Source organism: Carassius gibelio, chromosome A17 (genome assembly GCF_023724105.1).
Source record: "Carassius gibelio isolate Cgi1373 ecotype wild population from Czech Republic chromosome A17, carGib1.2-hapl.c, whole genome shotgun sequence".
NCBI lineage: Eukaryota > Metazoa > Chordata > Actinopteri > Cypriniformes > Cyprinidae > Carassius > Carassius gibelio.
This window is the reverse complement of record NC_068387.1, coordinates 17,521,939-17,546,331: the sequence shown is the minus strand read 5'-3', so window position 1 is coordinate 17,546,331 and position 24,393 is coordinate 17,521,939. Positions and strand designations below refer to the sequence as shown.

The 24,393-nt window shown below is 36.9% G+C and overlaps 2 protein-coding genes across 6 annotated transcripts in view; both read left to right on the top strand.

The window, feature by feature from the left end:
• The window catches only part of LOC127933426 (latent-transforming growth factor beta-binding protein 1), a 72,845-nt gene extending 68,199 nt beyond the window's left edge, over positions 1 to 4,646 (top strand). For 4 of the 5 annotated variants that reach the window (XM_052530429.1, XM_052530428.1, XM_052530431.1 and 1 more), the window contains 5 exons: positions 684 to 821; positions 1,621 to 1,788; positions 2,278 to 2,448; positions 2,532 to 2,681; positions 4,058 to 4,646. In XM_052530429.1, coding sequence (XP_052386389.1) covers positions 684 to 821; positions 1,621 to 1,788; positions 2,278 to 2,448; positions 2,532 to 2,681; positions 4,058 to 4,230 — 800 coding nt within the window. In that variant the 3' untranslated portion in view covers positions 4,231 to 4,646. The remainder of the gene's footprint in view (positions 1 to 683; positions 822 to 1,620; positions 1,789 to 2,277; positions 2,449 to 2,531; positions 2,682 to 4,057) is intronic. The other variant, XM_052530430.1, reaches the window with a different exon arrangement.
• A 3,152-nt stretch (positions 4,647 to 7,798) lies between these two features.
• The window catches only part of LOC128031741 (ras guanyl-releasing protein 3-like), a 32,447-nt gene continuing 15,852 nt past the window's right edge, over positions 7,799 to 24,393 (top strand). Inside the window, exons 1-4 of the mRNA XM_052620117.1 lie at positions 7,799 to 7,973; positions 22,639 to 22,853; positions 23,398 to 23,500; positions 23,879 to 23,941. Coding sequence (XP_052476077.1) covers positions 22,784 to 22,853; positions 23,398 to 23,500; positions 23,879 to 23,941 — 236 coding nt within the window. The 5' untranslated portion in view covers positions 7,799 to 7,973; positions 22,639 to 22,783. The remainder of the gene's footprint in view (positions 7,974 to 22,638; positions 22,854 to 23,397; positions 23,501 to 23,878; positions 23,942 to 24,393) is intronic.

The following is a 24,393-nucleotide window of genomic DNA, read 5'->3' as shown; positions in this document are numbered from 1 at the left end:
TCCAAACTCAACTCAATGTATTTTCAGACAAACACATATACAAATATGTCTCTGGTTTCTACGCGTGTCAGTCATTTTGACACCAGGTTCTCGAGGATGCCGCAAACTTTACATACACGCTGTGGGCTGGTCTGATTTTATGCAAACAAACACACACTAAGTGCGTTCAAATTCAATTTAGTTGGACTAAAGCCATTGTCGATTTGTCTCCCGATCAGTTTGGTTTTTGTTAACTAAAACTAAAATGAAAATAAAACTATTAAAATCAGTTTTGTATTTGAAGTAAAGCTAAAATAACAATACATATAAATATTAGATGAGAAACTTAAATTAAAATTACAAATATCACCAACTAACTGTAACAAGTTGAAGTACTAATATAACTAAAACTGAAAACTAAATAATATATATATATATATATATATATATATATATATATATATATATATATATATATATATATATATATATATATATATATATATATATATATATATATATAACTAATAACAATGTACACTAAAATTAAAACTAAAAAGAAAATGTATATGGGAAATTGCTGAAATGTTGAATGCTGGTGAGACTGTTGTTCTTTTGGCATCTATATCATACACTGAGAACAGCTTGAACTTGCTCATTGAGTCGGTTTATTTTCTGTTTTCCTCTTTCTCTGTTCTCTTCAGACACTGATGAATGTGCGGATGAATCGAACTGTATAGATGGTCAATGTATAAACACATATGGGTCATATCAGTGTTTCTGCTCTCCGCCCCTGGTTCTCACACCTGACAGCACGCACTGCATTTTGCCCACCATGGAAGGTAAAGTCTTACAACAGTAACTAAGTACTATGTACCTGAAAGCCCTACACCTCACTGCCAAATCCCTGTTCTTTAAAGCACTTCACTCCAAAAACCCACACCTTAAAGCCACTAAAATAACACTAAACTCACACCCTAAACTCTAAATCCCATTGTCTAAATCAGTGTTTGCCAAGCCTGGAGGCCCTCAGTACTTCACATTTCAGATGTTTCCTTTATCTAGAACCCCTTATTCATCTCATAAGATCATTAGTCGAGTTCTCCATGACTTGAATCGAGTGTGTCAGATTAGTGAAACACCTCAGTTCTGCTTTGTTGCGGTTCCTCCTGGAGCTGGATTGAGAAACAATGCTCTAAATCTTTTCATCTAAATCCTACATTCTCTTAAACCTATATTCTCTTCTCTGAAACCCTGTATTTTATATTTAAAATGTTATAGACTAAATGTTACACCACTCAATGTGCTATAATCTACTTTGATCATTATTTGATCATCTCTGACCTATATTGCTTTTGAAATCCAAAAAGAGGCATACTGCCATCTAGAGGGGGGTCAGAATAAGCAGTTCTACATATGAAGATTTAATATAGATTTTTCACAGGTGTTATAGGCATCTCATTGTTTTGTGTTTGAGGTTTGAAGGAAATGTCTATCAATTTAACACAAAACATGCTAGTAAATGTTTTTTTTTTTTTTTTTTTTTTCTTAACCAGCATATTTCAGTATTCTGTCATTTTCATTTAGTTGACACTTGTTCACCGCTTGAAATGCTCATTTACTGTGTTTGTGTTTTTACAGGGCAAAGAGAAACTGATGTGTACTCTGGTATTTGCTGGGAGACTGTGACTGAAAGTCTGGCCTGTACAATGCCCATTGCTGACTTACAGACCACGTTCACAGAGTGCTGCTGTTTACACGGAGAGGCCTGGGGCATGGAATGTGCTCTCTGTCCCCAGAAAAATACAGGTATAAATACAAACACAACTACACATCAAAAAATAAAGAAAATTCTGAAGTAGCATATCAGCTTTGAAAGAAACCACCTTTCTCTCTCTATGAAAAGTGATTCTGTTTGGTATTGGAAATAGTTCAAATGAATTAAAATTATTCTAGACCTGCCACTCAGATCTAGCTGTCCTGTAATTATATACTTGCACAATCTGTGCAAAACTGGGTAAGTCTTGGACTAGTGGTTTGAGAGTTTGACTCCTAACCACCGCAGCATAAATGGCTTCCCCCTGCTCTGGGTGTGTGTTCACGGTGTGTGTGTGTTCACTGCTGTGTGTGTGTACTTTGGATGGATTAAATGCAGAGCACAAATTCTGAGTATGGGTCACCATACTTGGCTGTATGTCACGTCACTTTCACTTTCAATCTCTGAGACGAAGAACCTGCAAACACAAAAACAGATGAAATTGATCAAAACAAAACACTTTTTTTATTATTCTCATTCAGATGCCTATGCCACTATGTGTAATATTCGTCAGTTTGGTGCTCCCCATCAGCCGTATGGTCAGGATGCTTTGGTCGATGGCCCAGTTATTGAATATGGCCCTGAATATGACTCTCGATCTCTGAACCCTGACGGCACGCTACCCCTCTATGAAAACTATGAAGAATCCAGAAGTGAGTACAAATTGACACCTAAAAGAAATAGTTTATTGTCATTGTTTAGTCATATTCATGTTTTCAAAACCTCTGTTTCTCAGATCCATATGATGCATTTGAAGGACTGCGAGCAGAGGAATGCGGCGTGCTGAACGGATGTGAGAATGGACGGTGTGTGCGGGTGCAGGAGGGATACACCTGCGACTGCTTTGATGGTTACACACTCGACCTGTCCCTCATGGCCTGTGTGGGTGAGCAACAGAAGAGTGTCACAGGAAGGGATCAGTCTGGGTGGGATTAGCTCAGGCATTAATGGTTCTTGCACATGGATTTGTCAACCAACATACCATACTAAAATAGTTTGACAGAGTTCTTAGCAGTGACACCGCAAAAGAATCACCAGTGTGAAACAGACACTTGAGACCAGTGTAGTCCAATTCTTGAACAAATGACTCTTTTAGCCAGTCATTTTAGTGAATCAAAAACAAACCTAGCAATCAGCATAGTCCAGTTCACAAACAAATGACTGAGTTATTTTTTTTGTCAGTCAAAACAAACTGTGCAAACTAAGCAGATGGATAATTGGAGTCATGTTTTGTTTGTGTGTGTGTGTGTGTGTGTGTGCTCTTGTTTTTGTGACATATCAGGACACAACTCTGTATAACGACATGGGTGTGACACAGGTGTTACAAGGAGAGGGTGACTCATAACCCATGTCCCCATTTTTCAAAACGCTTATAAATCATACAGAATTAGTTTTTTTTTTAAGTTTCCTGTGAGGATTAGGGTTGGGTGTAGGGTTGGTGAGGGGTGATAGAATATACAGTTTGTACAGTATAAAAACCATTACGCCTATGGAATGTCACCACCTTTCACAAAAACAAAGGTGTGTGTGTGTGTGTGTGTGTGTGTGTGTGTGTGAATCAAAGCTAGTGTAGTTCTATTCCCAAATGAGTGACTCTACAAGTTGGCTATTTTTAGTTAATCAAAAACATTCAACCAGTGTATTCCAATTCTCAAACTAATGACTCTTTTGGATGGTTCTTTTTTAGTGAATCAAAAACATTCCATGAAACCAGAGTTATTTTTAGTGAATTAACAACATTCTGGTTCCTGAATTGACTTGGTTCTTTGTACTGAATACAAAACATACAAAATCTTATGATTTTCTTTTTTTTTTTTTTTTTTTGTCAGTCAGAAACATAACACACAACCAGTGTAGTGCAGTTTTTAGTGATTTAAAAACATTGTTCAAACCAGTGTTATCTGATTCCCAAATGAATGACTGTTTTTTTTGTGTGTGTGTGAAACAAAAACCATAAGGTTTATATCAGTGTGTGGTAATTTCTGAGTGTTTTATATGAGAACCTGTAGTTAAAGAGTTTCTTTAGTAGTATTTTTTCAAAATGAATGAAATGTTACCACATTTATTTGTGTAATGTCGTTTAATTTCAATTAGGTTGTACTTATGCCTAAAAAAGTAATTACTTTTATTTTTTAACAGATATTTATTACTCTGTCTGCTAAAAGAATCATTATTCAAATTGTTAAGGGTAAAGCTGTGTCCCAAACAAGTCACATGTAACAAAACGATCTACTTTCTGACACTGTTTGTTTTGTGTTCCAGATATCAATGAATGCTCAGAGCTGAACACAAAGATGTCTCTTTGCAAGAACGGCAAGTGCATCAACACAGAAGGCTCATATAAGTGTGTATGTCTGCCAGGGTTCGTCCACTCCGCCCAGCACAACTACTGTGTGCACCAAAGACAGAATGCAACCAGCACGAGCACGGAGTGACCAACAGGGGGCGCAAGATACACTAAAAACATTCTTATTTAATCAAGGCCCATATACTATGCACTGTATAGAACAAACATCCAAAAACAATCAGAAAAAAATCCTACTTGAGATGAAGAGTTATGGTGTCTAAGAGAGAACTGTATAAAATATTTGTTTTATTGGTCTATGTAAGTTTATTATTTTGACTGTATTATGAAGCAGAGAGAACATAGCAGAGGTGATATTTCAGCAAACTGACAAACCCTATGACCTTAAGCTGGGGGACTGCTTTATTTTGCCCAGTCAGAGACATTGAGCTTGTGAATATTTTATTAATGCAAAAGCCAGACTCTCTCCTTATTGTCCTTTCGTTCTTTCATTCTGTTTCAAATTCATTTATTGGCTGATTTTTCTTTACCCCTCTCTTTACTTTTCTATTCATATTTCACATTTTTTCTTAAGGTCTTAGTGAGGTAGACCACATCACAAACACAATTACCTGCAATACATAGATTCATAGGAAACATAGACAGCACAAAATGTTTTCAGTGTCAAGTCTTTAAAATAAGCTTTTTTTATGAGCTGCTTTGTATTAATGACAGACACCAGCTAATTCTCTGTGTATGGGACATGCCCTGTGGAGCAGGCATGACCTTTAACCTCACCTTTCTTCTAGAAATTATTATTATTATTATTATGTTTCTTTGGAAAGAAAATAATAAAAAATGAAGTGCCTATGTATTTTTTTTCTCTCTCTCAGATGTTTTTTTTTAATCAGAAATCTTTGACTGCATTTGATAGAGTTGGCGAAACGTCTTGCCAGGTTGCAAAGCTGCTATTTAACAGCCGTGGGATCCACAGCACCCCCTATTCCACTCCCCCCCCAACCCCCCCTCCCAAAATTGTTTCCTTTTTTTTTTACATTAAAACTGAAGTTGATTAAAACTATGTATTTGTAATTTGTACATTAATAAATACCTTATGAAAATCCATATCGTGTATTAAAAGTCTTTAAATAAATCAAAGGTGATTTTTACACATTTATCTGTACTGTACTCACTATTGTGACCATGAATGGTTTGTCTGTCGCTGAAAGAAAATAAAAAACAATGTTTAATACAACTAATGGAGTCTGACACACCACAGGAGAACATTAAATCACCTTAAATAATAGAAAATAATAGTCTGAAATAACAAATACAGTAGATGTACACTACATTGTTATGTCCCCACAACGGTCCCATTGAAGTCATGTCCTTTGTCTCACCTGTTTATCTCGAGTCATGTTCTTGTGAGAAGTCGGGTGATTGATGAGTAACATCAAAAGAGAAGCTTATGGCCCAAACTGAAAGGGGGGGTGGAATGCTATTTCATGCATACGGAGTTTTTTACACTGTTAAAGAGTTGGATTCCCATGCTAAACATGGACAAAGTTTCAAAAATTAAGTTGTACGTTTGAAGGAGTATTTCTGTTCCAAAAATACTCCTTCAGGTTTGTCACAAGTTTCAGAAAGTTTTTTTCGATTATGGCTCTGTGTGACGTTAGATGGAGCGGAATTTCCTTATATGGGTCCTAGAGCACGTCTGCCGGAAGAGCGCACTCCAGTATAGCAGAGCAGAGAGAGCAGAGGCATTCACTGATCAGAGCGAGAGCGTTGCGAAATGTCACAAAAGGAGTGTGTTTTTGGTTGCCAGGGCAAGACAACCCTGCACAGATTACCAAAAGAGAAACAGCATTAAGGCACCAGTGGATGGAGTTTTTTTTACAGAGCATCAACGGAGTTGTGCAAGTGTTTGTGTTTGTTCCCTGCATTTCGAAGATGCTTGTTTTACAAACAAGGCCCAGTTTGACGACGGATTTGCGTATCGTTTATTTCTTAAGGATAATCCAGTCCCAACGAAAAAGGGTAACGATCGTGTGTTGGAACCGCAGGCGGTGAGTAAAACTGCTTAAAATATATCTGCCTTCTTGTTAGTGCGTCCGCCTCCCATGCCAAGACCCGGGTTCGAGCCCCGCTCGGAGCGAGTCGTTGCTGCTGCTGCTCTCGTTCAGTTTCAGCCTCGGGATCTGATTCTGGATCATAAATAAATGGCTGAATCTGACTGTTAGCCATGGTTTGTTTTGGATGTTTTCTTCCTCACAGTAATGTCACAGCTTGCAAACGCTTTCAACGCAAAAGCCTACTGGCGCTCGTGATTCTTTAGCTCCGCCCACAGGTCACGCCTCCAGCCGGTCGTGTTTTTCCGGGAAAAATCGGTACAGACTATCTTTCTCTTATGAATATACTAAAACTAAAGACTTTTTTGAGTTATGAAGGATGCAGTACTACTCTATAGGTACTCAAGATTAACAGGATATTGAGTGAAAAGGAGCATTTCACCCCCCCCCCCCCCCCCCCTTTAACTTATGGCTTTCATATCAAAAGAGCTGTAATTAATTTTTATTGTACGTCTCTCCGGAATAGTGCTTTCAGGTTGGTAAATCGCGCCATTAAGGGCTCCGCTGATATTTCTTAGTATCGATGGTTAGGCTGTATAGAAGACCGCTCATCCGGGTAGGTGAAATATATGTGAAATATATATATTTAATATATATGTATATATATTTCATATATATATATATATATATATATATATATATATATATATATATATATATATATATATATATATATATATATATATATATATATATTACAGTTTTCGGGAAAGTTAACTTAAAATTTGCTTGCTTATAAATGTCAATCTATATTTATCAAAAATAATAATAATAATACAAAAAATCATTTAACTACCGAAAACAGTATACTTTGGATTTTATATTACCGTAATATTGTTGCCAAGTTAGTCATGTTCCTATGAAGATTGTTTTGTACATTGTAATGGATAGGTAAAAATTGATAGCCTGAATGCACTGTAAGTCGCTTTGGATAAAAGAGTCTGCTAAATGCATACATTTAATGAAATCAATGTTTAATGTCCAAGGATCTCTTTACATGCTTAAAAATATAGTAAAAGATTTATATGCTTTATTATAATTTCTTTACTCAATTGGTCTGTAAATATTTTTTCAAAGCAGACGAAAAACAAAGGCAATGAGCTGACCTGCAAGGGCACTTATAAAAGCATTTATTCCATAAAACAGGTGAACTGTAATAAACCATTTAATAATTTGTGCATAATACCATGGAATATGAGTATAGTATATATTATACTTAGCAAACTAACCATGCTATCATATTCAAATACCATCACTGTACAGTACATTTCACTCATGATTATTTGTCATAAGCTCGAGGACAAAACAGCAAAGATGCCTTTACTCTCTGCTTGTTATTGTCAAATATGTGTACTGGAACTTTGTGTGTCTGTGTGTGTGTGTGTGAGAGAGAGAGAGAGAGAGAGGGTGGGGGAGGGAGGAGGAAGAAAGGTACAGAATGATTGATTGATGGAGTGAAAAGAGACAACGCAAAGGGAAGTGAGGGGTGGGACCGAGTGAAAGAGAAGTGGAAGTGAAGGGGGAGGGCCAGCAATGGGAGGAGAGAGGCAGCATGCATCTGTGTGGGGTCAGTATCACATGCTCGGCTCTTGCACACCAGACTGTTGTTGATTGTGTGCGCTTTGATCTGGGTGCATCTGACATGCAATGTGTACTTTCTTTCTTTCTTTCTTGTTAAGGCAGGCGTGAACTTGTAGAGAGATATGCTGCATGATTCACACCTATGCTGAGTCAAAAGAGCTCCAGTATTCTGCACAGACAGGTAAGATCGCTTTCATTTGATCACATAACAGACTGTCACTCCTTTTTAAAGCCAAACTAATGCTAAACCGTGTTGAACATTAGTTTGGTTTGATTTTGCAGTTCACATACTCCGAACAATCAAAATGTGTGTGGTCTATAGTCAGATGGTGTTACTGTGGTCGTCTGAAGAGTACAGAAGGCCACTTTACACTCTCATTGCAAACATGATGCAACCAGAGAGATTTGACAATGAAATTCCAAAGTCAAGAACTTTTCTGGTGGCGTATCATGTTTTGTTGTCTGTTGTGCTGTGTCGTGTGATAAGTGAGGGAAACACTGATATTCAGTTGTCAGCCCTGATGATCACAGGGCTCTTGGTCAGTGATAGGTACAGTCAGAGAAGGACAGTCTGACCATCATGTCATGCAGATAATGTGTGTATTGTACGCAGGTGTGATTTTGTGCAGACTTTCTTAGTCTGTAGTAATTATAAAAAGTTTTTATAAGCATGTCTGTAACAGTATAGCTCCTTAACACATCGATGTGTATGATGTGTATTAACATATAAACAATTTCCTGCATAGCACTAGGATAACATAATGCTGATTTGAATCAGTTCACATTGCTGTCTGCTCAGGTGTTGTATCGCAAATGTTGTTGTAGTTTCAACTTTTGTTCATAAGTCACAGGGACAATCTACGTTCTCTCTAAATCCCACTCACATACGTGAGCACACCCTGACTCTTTCTTTTCAACACTTGCTTTCTCTCTTTCAGTTTATCTCAGTAGCTCAAACTCACTGGTTTTATTAACCAAAGACTTGTTTCAAGTTGAAATATCACAGTTATTCATCATCATTTCAAGTTTTCCATAAAGCAAATGGTAGAGAAAGGGTCATGTATTTCACAACATTAACTTGCGGCTGGTAAGGACCATATCTGTAGTTGGTGACATCTCTAATAAGCATTTCTAAATAACTCCTGCATGCTAAACTGTGGAACTACAGGATATTGAATTTCTGTTTTACAATAGCTTCTCTCTTTGAATGAATGACGCAAAAATTTTGTGTTCGCTGAATCTGGCATTCAGGGACTCAAAGGTCTAAATGATGAAATGCAAAATTATTTTTTAATATTGGTAAATATAGTAAATTATGTTGTACTTTTATGATTAGAAGTAACATAGTTATTAGCTTTCTATAAAAATAACAGAAGTTTCAATTTTGTCAGCATTTAGATAACTTGGTAATAAAGGTGTATATTATAACCCTCTCTTTCATCTCTTTGCTCAGTGTGCTGATAATCTGTGGGTCAGATCAGCGGATAGTAATATTTAAGCTCTGTTAACACACTAGCGCTCATGTATTTGCTGAACAAACACACTCATTCACAGAGCTGTTGTTTCTGCAGTTACACAGAGTCTATGACGGCGAGTGTAGGCAGGTGTCTGTAAAATGGATGGTTCTTCTTCACTGTCTCACTCCACTCATTTTATTTTTTTCATAGTGCCTCTTTACCTGCTCCTATTTCTATTTCTAAACCATCTTTCTCTTATCAGTTTTATTTTGCGGTACAGCTGTGATTCAGTAAAATGGCAGGCTATTTAAAGAGCAAGAGTATCAATGTGTTTTAATGTGTCCATATTCTGTCCATATCAGAGTAATTCTATAACTAGCTTTGCGAAAGTATATTCACCGAGTTTTTCTTTGCTGATCTGACCAATACTTGCATTGTTAAGTGAGCTCAAAGTGACTTGGCTGTACTTGTTTTCTCCTCTAAGGACTAAATATGACAGCTGAACACATTTCTTTTACTTTTTTTACACATTTACTGTTGATTACATTTGAGTCCTTTTAGAGATGAAATACAAATTTATTGACAAAAAAAAATGGCTGACCACATTTTTTTTTGCTGAAATTATACTCATATTTGTTTATAAATGTTTTCACTTTTAAACAGTGCTTGATCTGTGCATATTTCTCTCCTGATTCAGACAAGATAGAAATATTTTGAATAGAGGACTTATATTTTAGCAACAAGCAATGGTTCCAGGTTCAAATTGTCTTGATGGACAGCTTTCCACTTTACAATATGGTAATTTAGAACTAGGATTGGTGCTTTTATCAGCTGTTTGGACTCTCATTCTGACGGCACCCCTTCACTGCAGAGGATCAATTGGTGAGCAAGTGATGTAATGCATGCTAAATCAGTTCCAAGTTTGTGAATTGCCATTTGCAACCCATTTTATTTCAATAATTTGACATATTTTTTATTTTCTGGAACAATTTTGCTATTGGTTAAAATTATCCAGTTGACACACAACCTATTTGATTTCAGCAGAAAAAGGAAAACTGTTTAACTGAAAGAATTGATTATATTTTGATTAAAAATGGTGAAGATAAACTATTTTTTCTTTGGAATGACATGCAATTGTTCACAATATGATGAAATAGTGTCAATTTCCTCAATCTTCCACTCTATTCTTCCTCTTTCTAACTAGAAATCAGGTACAGATATTCACACACGTTCTACAATTGAAAATTACTGCCTGTGTCATTCAGTAATGCAGTGTTATATTGCTGTAAAGTACACCTGTAACATTTCCTCATATTCAAACAGCATGCATGAATTCACTCAGTCACACATTAGCTACAGCGTTCATGAAAATGCCACACAGCCTAAACACAATCTACCTCCGTGAAAAGACCCAAGTAAAATTTAGCAAAATGTAATATTATCCAAAACTTTCAAAGCATTGGAGAAAAGTTACGTAGAGGTGTTTTGTAAGTATGAAGCCAGGATAAATATGTTAGTCATGATTACAGAACAAAACAATCCGGCACTGAGCAGTTCAACATTTCAGTTAGACATTTCAAGGAATTTCTAAGAACGTTTCTGCGAAATCCAAATAAATGTTTGGTAAATGGGATTCTAAGACAAGGGAGTCATGGTTTCATCAAAGTTATGACACCAAATCCTCCTCAGCTTTTCATGTGACACAAACCTCAGCCACATAACAATCAGTGAAAGAGGCAGTAGTAGTACACTTAAAATATAAATATAAATCAGTCTTTTCACATTTATAATTCTGAAACCGCTTTTTCAGAAGAGTGATGGAATGTCAGTACTTTACGAAGAGGTTTCATATGTTTAGTTTTTTTCTACTGACACAGAACACACCAGTAACAATAGCCCAATGCTAATGTTCCATAGCTGTTTAAAACAAACCCTGTGAGAGTGTGAAAGAAACTGTGTTGGCGGAGCAGGATATGTGCTCATTGTTTGTGTTTAGCTGGCTCTTTTTTGGACTCGATGAGACGAAACAAGATGGTCTGCATCCCCTTTGAATGAACAGGAAAGAGGAAAGAAAAACAGCTGCTAGTGTCACACTCACACACACCATGCACTTACACGCTTGGAGAAAAGAGAGAGGAAGGACAAGGGTGCTTTAATGCTTCTATGGCCTACATCGTCATATAGTGATGATTCACTCAACTGTCCATGTTTTATCATTTGAAATTTGTGTTGTGTTCTGCCAAAATATTGAAATTCATGCTGGAATACAGTCAATTTAAGTACGCTCACAGATTCAATTGATTGCTAACAAAAATGTACCATCAAGTTATCAGATATGTCTCAAATGTTTAAACTAAAATAACCCTCAAGTTAAAAACTGAAACAAATTTGTTGATATGGAGAAAAGGGTTTGAGTGGTAAAATGCATGTTATTTATGAAATCAAAGCTCAAATCTTGTGGTTTTCAAAGAGTTTGTTCAGATATGTGTGGGTTCATATCAAAATCTTTGACTTTTGATTGCAAACTTGAGCAAATCTGAGTTCAGTAAACTTCCAGTCATTTGACATGTCTCTACTTTAGAAAAACATGATAAGATACTCTGTTTGTTTTAATTGATGCCTATGAGAAACCGTTCTTTTGAAATGAGAAACAAGACATTAAAGACAGTCACGAGTTAAGTATTGTAATTTGTGTTGGACATATTCTTTGAAGTGCCATATACATAACCTGGTACATGAATATGGTATATAATAATTCAGTATCATGGTATATATCAAAGCACCTTTCTACTTCCATCAAATGCCACTATTACACTTATATAATGAATTGTAAGTGTGCATCAGATGAGCAGGAGTTCTTAAACTGTTTCACCAAAATGTGATTGTCAATGACCCACCCCTGTCCAGAGGAGGTAAGAAATATAAAAATGTCTTGCTGTATTTCAGTCTTGAGGTAAGAGCTTTGATCATCCAGTGGTTCTGCGAGACACTCCTGAAACTGGAGTTGAATTCAGCTGTTGCCTGTTTACTGTTACCAAGCCATTACTTGTGCAAAGCTCTTCCGTTCTGAAACCTGTCTTCACCCCTTAACTCTTGCGTATACAAACCACAGACAGATCGAAGAGCTCGTATCTCACCCAGACCCACTAAAAAAGGCCAAACAGATAGATGGGAAAATGCAAGCTTTCGCGGGGCATCCTTGGGTGGCTTGAGGGTGGGTGATCCTAACTGTGAGTAATTCTTGCTTGTAAATATCATCAATTGAATGACACCCTGCTGGGTGGGATGTCCTGTTGTCTCTGAATAAATTTCTCTCAATATGGTAACTAGAGGGCTCATCTCCTCAAAAAATGGAAGCTGGAGAAATAGGCTCCGAATTTTTGTATGTGGTAGTCATATTAAATATATCTGCCACTCATTTGAATAGAGGGCCTTTGAAACAAAAGAGAGAGTTGAGAATTGGGGCTGTCCATTGTTTCAACTTACCGTTAATGTCCCTCGCTGTTGTCCAGGCTGAGAGTCTGATATATTTGCAATTGTTTTGTCGCTCTCATTTAAGATCAGATCAAGGTCATGCTGTTTATTGAAGCTATAGTTACTCTGCCTTGATTATTTTGGGGGAGGCGGAAACCACGTGACGCAGATCCACTGTGTATCTATGACATCCTGTTCAAAAGCCACTGACTGGAAAAAAACAACCTGCCTTTATTTAACCCGCAGTGGAGAGGAGAAAGAAAAAGACAGTTACGATAACACTCCTGACTATTGTCTTTCGCTCATGATCTTTTTCTTCCCCTCACACCCCCTTTTGCACACACAAAAGGACAGATTGGTGGTCACCTCCACCCCTCCCTTGAGTGTATTGTGACGTGTTTCCTGTGTGCCGTGCATCAGTTTACGGTGTGTTTCGGAGTATTTTTAGCCTGGCACAGGGACGCCTGCTACACAGACAGGAAAAAGGCCAGAATAGAAGGAAGTCCATTTGCCTTTTAGACAAACAATCCCTTCATCTGCATCAGTGAACTATGGGAGAGCAAGAGAACGAGAATGAATATTTCTCACATTCACTACTGCCACATGGTGTTCGCAGGCCTTCTTGCTAAATTTCACAATGTTGGGGTCCAGAGATCTAACTCATGACTCACTCTCATTATTACAGAAACCGTTCACTTTCCCTTCCTCTCTGCATATATGATATAAAAAAGGAATCAGTTATCAGGCCAAAAAAAGAAATAGTGTTTGCTATAATTTATGCACCACTAAGGTATTAAGTGAGTAAATACTGATACAATTTTTATTTTTGGTTGCATAGTTCCTTTATATGAAACTCTAAAACTGTATTCAATAACCCATCTGTCATGTGCTGCAATAGTTAAAAGCTGTATATTCAGTAACAGATTTCTAATCTAATCTAGGTGAAGCAGTTACTGTCAGGCCAGAAGCATCCCAGACTTAAGACTGAGTTACATTTTTGTGCTTTTCAAATATTTCTTGAAATATCTGAGCTGGTCGAGATCCTCATCAAGTCATATCATCGCTTAGTTTCAACTCTTGGTCTAGATGTCAAACAACAGACCAGTCTAATTAAGATGTAACTTTTTAAGTGGGCTAGCATTAGCATGACTCTTTAAAAATGCATGGTGTTGGGGAAGTTTCAGCTCTGTGAGGAACAAGCGACAGCCAATGCTTTATGAATTATACACATCTTTTGTTCCTATGGATAATTTACTTTGTTTTGGCCTTTTCTATAAGGCAATTACAGACTCTAGTTCCTGCTCGGTCCCTTTGCAGTGTGTGGCAGGATGTTAGCAGCTCTGTTTCACAAAGAAACTTAACCCAAAGTTGTCAAAAGGTTGCTGGTGTTGTTCCTTTTTCAGTTGCACAGATGCTGTACCCTTCGATGTTGGAGACATGACTAAATGCAGCAGTGATACTACCTTTTTCAGTAGCATCAAAGTGGATACACTGGTTTCCAAATATTCTAGCTGTAGCTCAAACAGTAGAGCACTGCACTAGCAACACCAAGGACATGGTTATGTTTGGCTTCAAATGAATTATACCATGCAATGTCAATTTGGATAAAAACATCTTCCAAATGCATACAATCTATAATATAATAAATGTCTGGATTTTTCAGTAATAATCTACTTTTTCCAAGAGCATGCACACGGTTATGCTGCATCAATGTTTTATTTTCAAATTGAAATTGTACAAGCTGAGGCAATAATCAAGCACGCTATATCTTATATTTGTTGTGTACCGCTCTGAAAAGTCCAGTTAATTGCAGTAAATCAGTTTGTCCAAACAGATGTAAATGTATGACTTCAAATGACTCACTGATTAATTTCCCTGAACAGGAAGTCCTTGTACAGCATGCTACTTCATTTGTGTAACAAACTATTTTGTGAAATGCATGGTTTTTGTTTTTGTCATACGGTTATATAAATATCTTTAAATCCACAGTTTCTGCCAGATAAATACTGCTGTGGTTGTAACAATAAATTACTTTATAATTATAAATTACTTTATAATTATATTATATAATCTTTTTTTTCTTGTTTAGGTACAATGATACTTTTCCAGTTGTTTAAAGGGATAGTTCACCCAATAATGCACTTTCTATCATCATTTACTTACCCTCATGTTGTTCCAACCCTGCATGACTTAATTTCCTCTGTGGAACCTAAATATACTTTTTTTTTTTTCAGTGGAATCTTATCTATCTTATCAATCAGTGGATATCTTATTTTGTGTTCCACAGAAAAAAGAAAGTCATACAGGGTTAGAACAATATGTAGATTATTAAATGAGGAATTATCATTTTTGGGTGAACTATCCATTTAGCTACTTAACATTAAGAGTAGCATGTAGTTTGGGAAGAAAGTTTCAAAGTAGCTTTGGAAACGTTGCTGATTTCTTTCCTTCATCTAGACAAAAGCCTATAATTGATGTAGTGACAGGATGATTCATGGTTCATCATTTGACTGAAAGATGACAATCTCAAAAGTACACAGGTTGAGGCCCTGATATGATTTAGAACTGCTGGTGGTGTTGTGCTTTAGGTTTGCTGGGCTTTATAGAGCGAGCGACTGTCAGAGATAGTTGGCTGTTGTCTCTGTAGGCTGAAGCTTTAGATGACTGTTTGATAATGAGGTTGCGGGGAGGTAAACTCATTTACTGATTGCAGGTCTCTGGTATTGTGTGAATGGTTCATTGGCTTTGTGTTTTTGTGCATGAGAGCTTAACTGTCTGCGTGTGAATTTTCTTGTGTGTGTGCATCAATGCATGTTCACTTGTTTTGGTTTGTATTACCAGTGGAAACTCTGAGAAAGCACCAAAATGTGTGAATATTGTGACACAGTCATATTCTTACCGTATATGTGTTGGTCAGGTCACTAAATGTTTTGTAAGGGTGCTCTGTGCATGACAATCAGCCCACAAAAACCTTTTGAAGTTCAAAATTTAATTACCACAATAATGAGGAGGAAATATACAGACTGAGGAGGCGGTGGAGGCATGGGTTTGAGTTCAGCTCCATTTAGTTTTCTTTAAAACACTGCTCACCAAATAACAAATAATTCAAAAATGGAGGAAAATAAGAAATTTTACTCAAGCAACAAATCAGCATATTACAATAATTTCTGAAGGATCATGTAACACTGAAGCCTGCAGTAATGGCTTCTTTAAATGCAGCCTTGCCGTCATTACATTTTAAAATACATTAAAATAAGTAGCATTGTATTAACATTTAATTAATGAAATTTCACATGACTGTTTTCTCTGTATTATTTATTAAAGGTCCCGTTTTTCGCACTTTTTTGAAGCTTTGATTGTGTTTACAGTGTGCAATGTAACGTGTTCATGTTTTGCGTATAAAAAAAACTATATTTTTCACACAGTTCACCTATCTGTATACCTCTGTTTTTACTGTCACAAAAACAGGCTGATGACTTCCTTGTTCTATAAAGTCCCTCCTTCAGAAATACGTAACAGGTTGTGATTGGGCCAGCGGTTCCTGTGTTGTGATTCGACAGCAGCTGAGCGCAGGCTGCCCTCCTGGTAACGTGATTGGGCTAGAACGCACGTGCTGGAGATGTACTTATAATCACAGGAGTGTTTTTACTTGACGAGATGCACATGAACATCGCATTTGGTTTTTTTGCACAGCCCTAACATCTAGTTAACAAAGCTAAACAGCGTTGCCTTTTGTGTAATAAGTAAAAGAAACTGTTAAACGCACCAACTTAAATAATAAAATACACTTACCGGTTGTGGTCCTTAAACAACGTCTTCTCCAGACAAAGAGGGAACTGCTCCATCTTTCAAGAATAATCTTTTTGCGAATCCGGCATTAAATTGATTGAGATTGAGGAAGTTGTCCTCAGCAAGCTGTCCTCATCAAAATGTGCTGCACATAGTTTTACATGTGGATTATAATTTTCGGGAACCGAGTTAAACATAAATTGTAACCATTAATCTCCAAGTACAGCGTCCCTGGGAAGCCCAAACAACGATGATTGGACTCCGAGATGAAAATAACAGCGTTTCAACGACATGTCGAACACAAACGCAGCTCTTCCTTCTTGTCCATCGGAGCGCAACAATACCACGCCCCCTGTATGTGAATTCATGTGGGCGGAGGTTAGTCAAAAAACTGTTTTAGTGACGTCATTACTGCAGGAACTAGAGGGATGTAGTCCAAACAGGTTGTTTTTTGTAGGCGAATTCAGTTAAATCAGATATCTCGCTTGGCATTGAACTTTGAGCTTTAGAATTTTAAAGATATTATTTATACTCTAACAACATCATTACACAGTAAATAAAGTTTAAACATGGGATCACGAAGAAGGGGACCTTTAAATAAAATTAAAAAGCCTTGAAGAACTTACGAGACTTCTCTTAACACATAAAAAACTCTTACAGACTATAATAACTGCAACACAAAGCAGCATTATGTCACTAAAATGTGCATTTGAAAGGCAAAAATGTATTTCAACAGGAGCTACAATCACAGGAAACAATAAATCTTTTCATAGATTTCATTTGGTCCAATCGCCATGTTCACTTACTGTAACTCAGCCAGCGATTGTTAATATTCAAATGAGATACCCTTTGTTGTGATCTACTTTATCGCTGCATCTGTTTTTAATTATCCTTTTTGTGTCTTTTTGAAATTTGTGATTAATATACTATTTAGGCTTTTTTCATTTTAAAACATGGTATGGTTGCCAGCTTGAACATTTACACTTTCTCCCTTTGATTTCTTGTAATTTTTCTCCTGTATTATAAAAATAAAAAGGGTAAAAGGGACAAAAAAAAACAACAACAGTAAAAATAAAATGTATGCTGTTTGTGAAAGAGAAACCTGCAGTGAACTAACTGCAGGTGAAATGGCCCCCATCAGTCTTAAATGGATACTCCACCCTAAAATGAAAATTTTGTCATTAATCATTTATCCCATGTCGTTCCAAACCCGTAAAAGCTCAGTTCGTCTTCAGAACACAATTTAAGATATTTTATATTCTTCCTATCACTTCATGTAACCCAGATTACACGTCTGATGGCAGATGGAGTATTCTGACGATGACTTATGGACCTTTACACTCTTATTTATTTGGCAGTCTATAGGAAAGTCTCAAGCCTCCAGGTTTTCATCCAAAATATCTTAAATCGTGTTCTGAAGACGAACCAAGCTTTTATGGGTTTGGAACGGCATGGGGGTGACTGATTAATGACCAAATTTTCATTTTGGGGTGGAGTAACCCTTTAAGGCATATAGTGATGTTGATATGCTTGACTTCAGTGACCTCTCTTGAAGGTCAGCAGGAGGAGTCTGGGTTTTGAACAGCTGCAGTCTGCTTCACTGAGAACTCAATGACTTCATCTCACTACACACACACAGATGTAGAGGGCAGCTGTTTCTCTCTCGCTGCCAGAGACACAGACATCTGGCACATCTGCCTTTCACCCAGACATTCTGTCCTTTTTATCCAGCCTTATTCCACATCATATTTCTTATTTTTCTTGCTTGAATTGCTGTTGTCTATAGTGTAGTGTCAATAAGAAATATACAACTTGTCCCAGTGGTGTAATTTGAAAGTACTATGACTGTATCTTTTTTGTTTTTCATCCTTTTCACTTTATTATCATTCATTTGATGTCTTTTCTAGCTGAATTCTCTCGTCATCTTCACTCTCTTTCTCATTATCTCTTTCTCACTCTTTTTCTCCCATTTGTATTCATCGTGTCCCCTGTTCGTGTTCTGAGCCCTTCTGTCACTCTGATTGGCTGTGATGGTCTGTCATATGGCCGTCTGATGTGCGTTGGTGTTTACAAACAGGCGTGGAGGACAGTGGGATAGTGTCCATCAGCTGTTCGCAGTCTGTTCGGCTCGAAAGGAGTTCTCCTGTCCTCAAACCACAGACATTTTGGAAGTTTCACTTAACCCTTCAGATTCACACCGTTGTCCTTAACGTGAAGATTTTGGGTAAGTGGATGAGGGAAACATGGGTCTTTGACTCTTATGTGAGATTTATGAAAAGCATCTTCAATCTGTGCTCACTCTTTATGCTATTGATATCATCATATTTATCACATTCAAGTTCTGAGTCCTTGCGTTTTCTCAATGAGTAATTCTCTCGCTCTCTGTTTTGCTCTGATTTTCGAGAGCTTCTTCAGTGCTCTTGAATTTATGAGAATATTAAATTGTATTTAGGTCTTGTCTGAGGCAGTTTATTCCAGTTTTGCGCTATTAAAAGCACTCCTGCCTTTCTAACTTCACATTTAAAGACGGTATGAAATAACAGTCAGTATTTTTTTCCTGTGTTGATGTGTTTCCTTTTGAAATTAGAAGTTTGGGTGAGGTATATAGGCTGTTTTGTGTGCTTTAAAAAAGGAACCAGTGTGCTTTAGTTCAGCCGTGGTTATGAGCATAATTTGTTACAAGCTAGTAAGAAGCAGGTGGTATCAGGGGGCGGGGCATTCTTATTCTAGAGAGTATTTGATTGGATAATCTGTGTAGTGCAGGATGAGTCTTCAATACTTTTGCTCCATTTTCTAGAAAGTGAAAGACATTTTACATTTTAAAGCATTTCTCTGTGATTTAAGGTGTGTGCTAGTATATGCACTTCCCCAAATGTTTTGGGTCAGTAATATTGCAAACTGCATTTGATCAAAGAAAAAGAAAATACAGTAAAACAGTGATTTTGTGAAGTTCCTATTTCCTTTTCAATGTATTAAAAATGTAAATTATTCATGTGATGGCAAAGCTGAATTTTTTAGTACCTATTACTACGGTCCTTACGAAATCATTCTAATATGCTGATTTAGTGCCCAAGAAACATTTCTTCTTCTTCTTAGAATTATTATTACTATTAATATCTTCTTATTTTTATTATTTACTGTTAAAAGCAGTCAGGCTGTGGAAATAATAAAACATTTTTACAATATAAATATCTTTAATTTCACTTTTAATCAATTTAATGTCTCCTTGCTGAACAAAATTTCTGTAATAAAAACAAAACAAACTCACTCATAACTTTTAGACAGTAGTGACAAAAAGACATCCGTTTCGTATATGCCTTCTCTATGATGTCAGAACTGAAATAGACTGGTTTGTTCGACATTGATTCATGCTTCTGTGAATTATTTTTAGAAATGTTGATTTTTTTTTTCTTTCCAACAATCAGGGAAAAAGTATTTTCAATTATTGAGTCAGGTTGGCAGCTGAAGAAGGGTGTGAGAAAGCTTTGACATGCTTGTTCTCACAGGAACACAGTGATGCAGCTAGTCTGAAATTCGAGTGTGTAATTTTTTTAATTTATGAGATTTAGGAACTGATGCATAGTATAGGAACTAGAAACTGACATAGTTTAATTGAGTTTAATGTTAAATCCCTAATATCACATTGCATTTTAGCTCATGCAGGATTTTATAGAGCTTGAGTCATAAACATCTAATAAATTTGACTTCATGTGATGGTTGACTAACTGATGTGTGCTGGTCTGGATGAGGCGAGTCAGGACCGGTTCCAGCCATCAGCACTCAAACTCACACATGAGAGGGGCGAAAATTAGACAAAGATATTTATAACCACAGCTCTGGTCCCTTCATCTCTGAGGTCAGGGATCTGTTTTGGGTGCAGGTGTACTTTAAAATGCATTTCATGTGAGTCAGGATGGAAACGTCTGACGGTTTTGCAGATATTTTGCACTTGCCATCACCCCCTCACTCACTGTGGTCATTTATGACATCATGGGAGGTTGTCTGTCTCCAAGATAGTGCTAATGAATTCCGAACAGTTATCGACAATAGTGCATGTACCTCATTTGCCCTTGTATCACACACATGACTTGACACAGAGACTGTTTTACTTCAAAGATCAGGATGCCGACTGAAGCTCCCACAAGATTGAGCCGTCACAAGCAGCTGCTTAACCTCTTTGTACATTTGTTGTTGTTGTTATGTCTAGAGCTGATTTCCAGTGTTTGTATTTTGAAGGATAATTAGTTGTTGATCCTTCAGATTGCACCTTTTCTGATCTTCACCACATTAAAAATAGACCCAGTTCTAAAATTAATCTATTAGCTATTTGTGCACAGGAGCGCACGCTTACCCTGCCTGTTTTAATTACACATTACAGCATATGACAGAAATAAAACTAAACAACACAATAGCAGGAAGATTTAGTGGCAATGTGAAGGGCTAGTTATCCTTTACGTGTGGACACCCGCACGTTCATCAGCATTAATAAGTTAAGACACTATTATGTTATGTAAGCTCTAATCAGGCAGTGTACGTCCAGCTCAGTGGGCCAGAATGATGTCATGCCATCTGTGTGGAATCGTGATGTGTGATGTAGCATCATGCAAACAGAGCACCCGCAAGAAACATGAAATATTGATAGCTGCCATAGGGAGTTCATAGGAGAATAAAGCAGCCTAACAATTTAGCTTAACACAGGTCTGACTGCTGATGTGGTTTGGAGACCGGGCAGGGGTTAGGGTAAAAGGAAAGAAATACAAAAGGTACTTTATGGGTACCATTTATTCATTTTTTAAAGCTCCAATTCTTTTGTTTGTTTGCTTTTTGTGGTATGAACTTAACCTTGCATAAATAATAGCTAGTTTTAAAGACTTTAAATTTTGCCATATGCAGTTGATTTGTTAATACCATTTTGTCTTTTCCCAAAAATGTAACTAATTATTATTGCTACACTGTATTCTGTTATATTAAACAATTTCTATGCACAACACTGTTAATGCAAAAAGCACAAAAATGTGGGAACAATGGGAAGACAATAATCTTTTTTAATGATTGGGTTTTTTTATTTACGTAATCTGTCTGCATTCATCAAGCTTGAGTATTCAGCTCTTTTGCCCAAGTTATGGTAAGACATTATTGTTTATTAAGTATTTAATTTATAGAAAGTTTATCAATAACAACAAGCCCAAACTAGCCCAAAATTACTAATTGAAGTAGTCTTTTTGTTGTTGTTGATGTTGTTTTAAACCATGGTCTTGGACATTCATCAAAAATGACTAACCACTTATAAAATTAAGGGTGCAATAGGAGATTTTGGAAAATGCCAACATTAGTGGGACAGGACTGAAACCGAATGTCCTACCCTCCCTGCAATCGCTGTCCAAAGCCACACCCCCTGAACACAAAATTCCAGCCCATGTTCTGAAGTGAAGTAAACCCCTGCTAAGGGAGTAGGGAGCAATGAACACAGTGTCGGGATCATATCGATTGGAACACAGTTAATTCACGAAGCTCACTTCTAACAAGTTGGTCATCTGAATGGGGTGTGTTAACTAAGCGAGAGATGCAAAATATGTACGCGAGGACTGGGATTGGGAACCTCTGGGCAACATCATCTGTCATTCACCAGCAAGAACATCTTTAAAGTACTACAATACCAGGAAGGAAGACCAGGTTGTTGATGTTTGTCTGCCATTCTAGCTCTGTCTGCAAAGCATGCGTGAACACGCTGATGACGTATCCTGTGAGCACAAACAGGGTGCGTAGAGTTATACAGATACATATGTTAACAGCCAGGTAGGAAAGCCATTAATAACACTCAGAGTGTTTTGATTGGATGTATATTTCTTGGTCCATTGGTCTGAACATTTGTAGAAAAAGATTGAAAAAAAAAAAAAAGAGTTTCAGGGCCTATTTTGTGCTGTATTCATCGAAAGTGTGAAAAAGATGAAGATCGGCTGACAAACTCTATGGAAAGAGGTGATTACGAAATAGCAGCAGTTCATTCACTATAAAGCCTCATCAATTCATTCAATAAAAAGCCCCTTGGTGCAAGCATGTGAAAGGCTTCATAAAATATTTCTGTAACTTTTTTATTAACTGACAGTGTTTTGGTTGTTTCTGCAGTGAAGCACAGAGTCAACCATTGTTTTGCTGAGCACACTGAACACATTTAAAGGAGAAGAGAGAGAGAGAGAGAGAGAGAGAGGGGGTGGCCTGCCTAATGGCAGAGAGCTGGATGTCCCAGTGAGGTCAGGTTGGACGGAAGGTCATGGGGTCATTTACGTTGGGGAAAGCTGCTTCTCTGGAGCTACTGCTGGAAGCCTGCATTCGTGCGTTTGGTGAGTGAACACTAAAATGTCAGTTATCATTTTGGCTGCTATCCATATTTTATAGTTTTCTAACAGATTCACACACCAATCTCAGACTAGCTCAGTTGCTAGATTAATTTATTAATTGATTATAATAATCACTGGTATTGTCATTGTCATTGGTCATGGTTGATCCCATTATGGATTGCTGTGATTGTATATGATTAATGACCCCTGTTATGCTTAATCATTGTTGCTATTAACTGTTAATGTTCATATAATAATTACTGGACTTATTAAATACTGATCTATGTTATTGATCCATGTTATTGATTATTTACTGATATCCTCCATCAGGTCTTTGTCTAATTGTTCTCATATCATATCTATGTTTTTGAACTTCTATTTATAAATCTGCAAAATACTAAAAATGTATAATCCACCCTTTATCCATAACAATTTTTTTTTCTTATATCATTGTTTTTCATTATGATTATGTTGTGGTTATATTATATTATATAATTTTTTTTTAATATTCCTCCCTTTTTCTGTGACCATCTCTCTTCTTTTAAAGATGATGAAGGAGAGCTGCATGAAAATCAGCTTCCCCGGACCCTTCTGCTGATGCATCGCTGGTATGTGTCCTCCACCGAGCTCGCTGGGAAGCTTCTGCTTATATATCCTGTGCCAGTCTAGTATGAGCCTGTGTGGTTTGTGTGTGATGTTTCAGTAGATATCTGTTTTTTAAAAGTGTTTGATGTTAGATATGTGGATAACATGTGGCTTCTCCAAGAAAATGATGCTAGTTCGAGCATTTCTCAGAATTCACTTTACGTTCGTTGGCCATTAATGCAGTGACTTTAACTCTATCAAAACTTTGTTTTGTGAAATGTTTTTCTTGAAAGTGTGTTTCTTTTATCTTTCATCTAAATACATGCCACTTGAATTAATATGTTGTGTAATGCAATGCCATTCATTCATTGCATATTGCACAGTGTGTGCATATACATCCATTCATTCTCAAGCACGCTTAATGCTCCTTGACTATCTATCACGTATCGTGACTGTCGGGGAGATGACTGCCAGCGGACACGACTGAAGATCTGCTATTTAATGAGGTAAATAAAAACAGCTTCCATTTAACAGATAAACAACCCATTTATTCCCCATAAGTTTCCTCTTCTGAATTATTTAAGGTTTTTTATTTGCATTTCTAGGCAACAACAGAGCATGTCGTAAGGAAGCTATAATACAGTGTTGTCGATTTTGTCCACAGTGGACTTATAGTGTCACAGCAAAGAATGATTCAGTGATTCATCCATCTATTATTCACAAACCAACCTTTCCTTTCTTCTCTATTCACATCTGCCTGCCAGTTTCAGATCTATCATTCCACCAAAACCACAGGCTTTTATTCAGGATTTCAGGATTTGTTTTGAGAATAAATAGAAGGCTACATAATAATCTGGGAATCAAAATCTAATTTAACACTTATGTTGTGTTCCAGTCATTTTGAATTTGAGAGGATTTTCTTTTTCCCAAAAATGTTTGTTCTTTGTTATCTGACTTT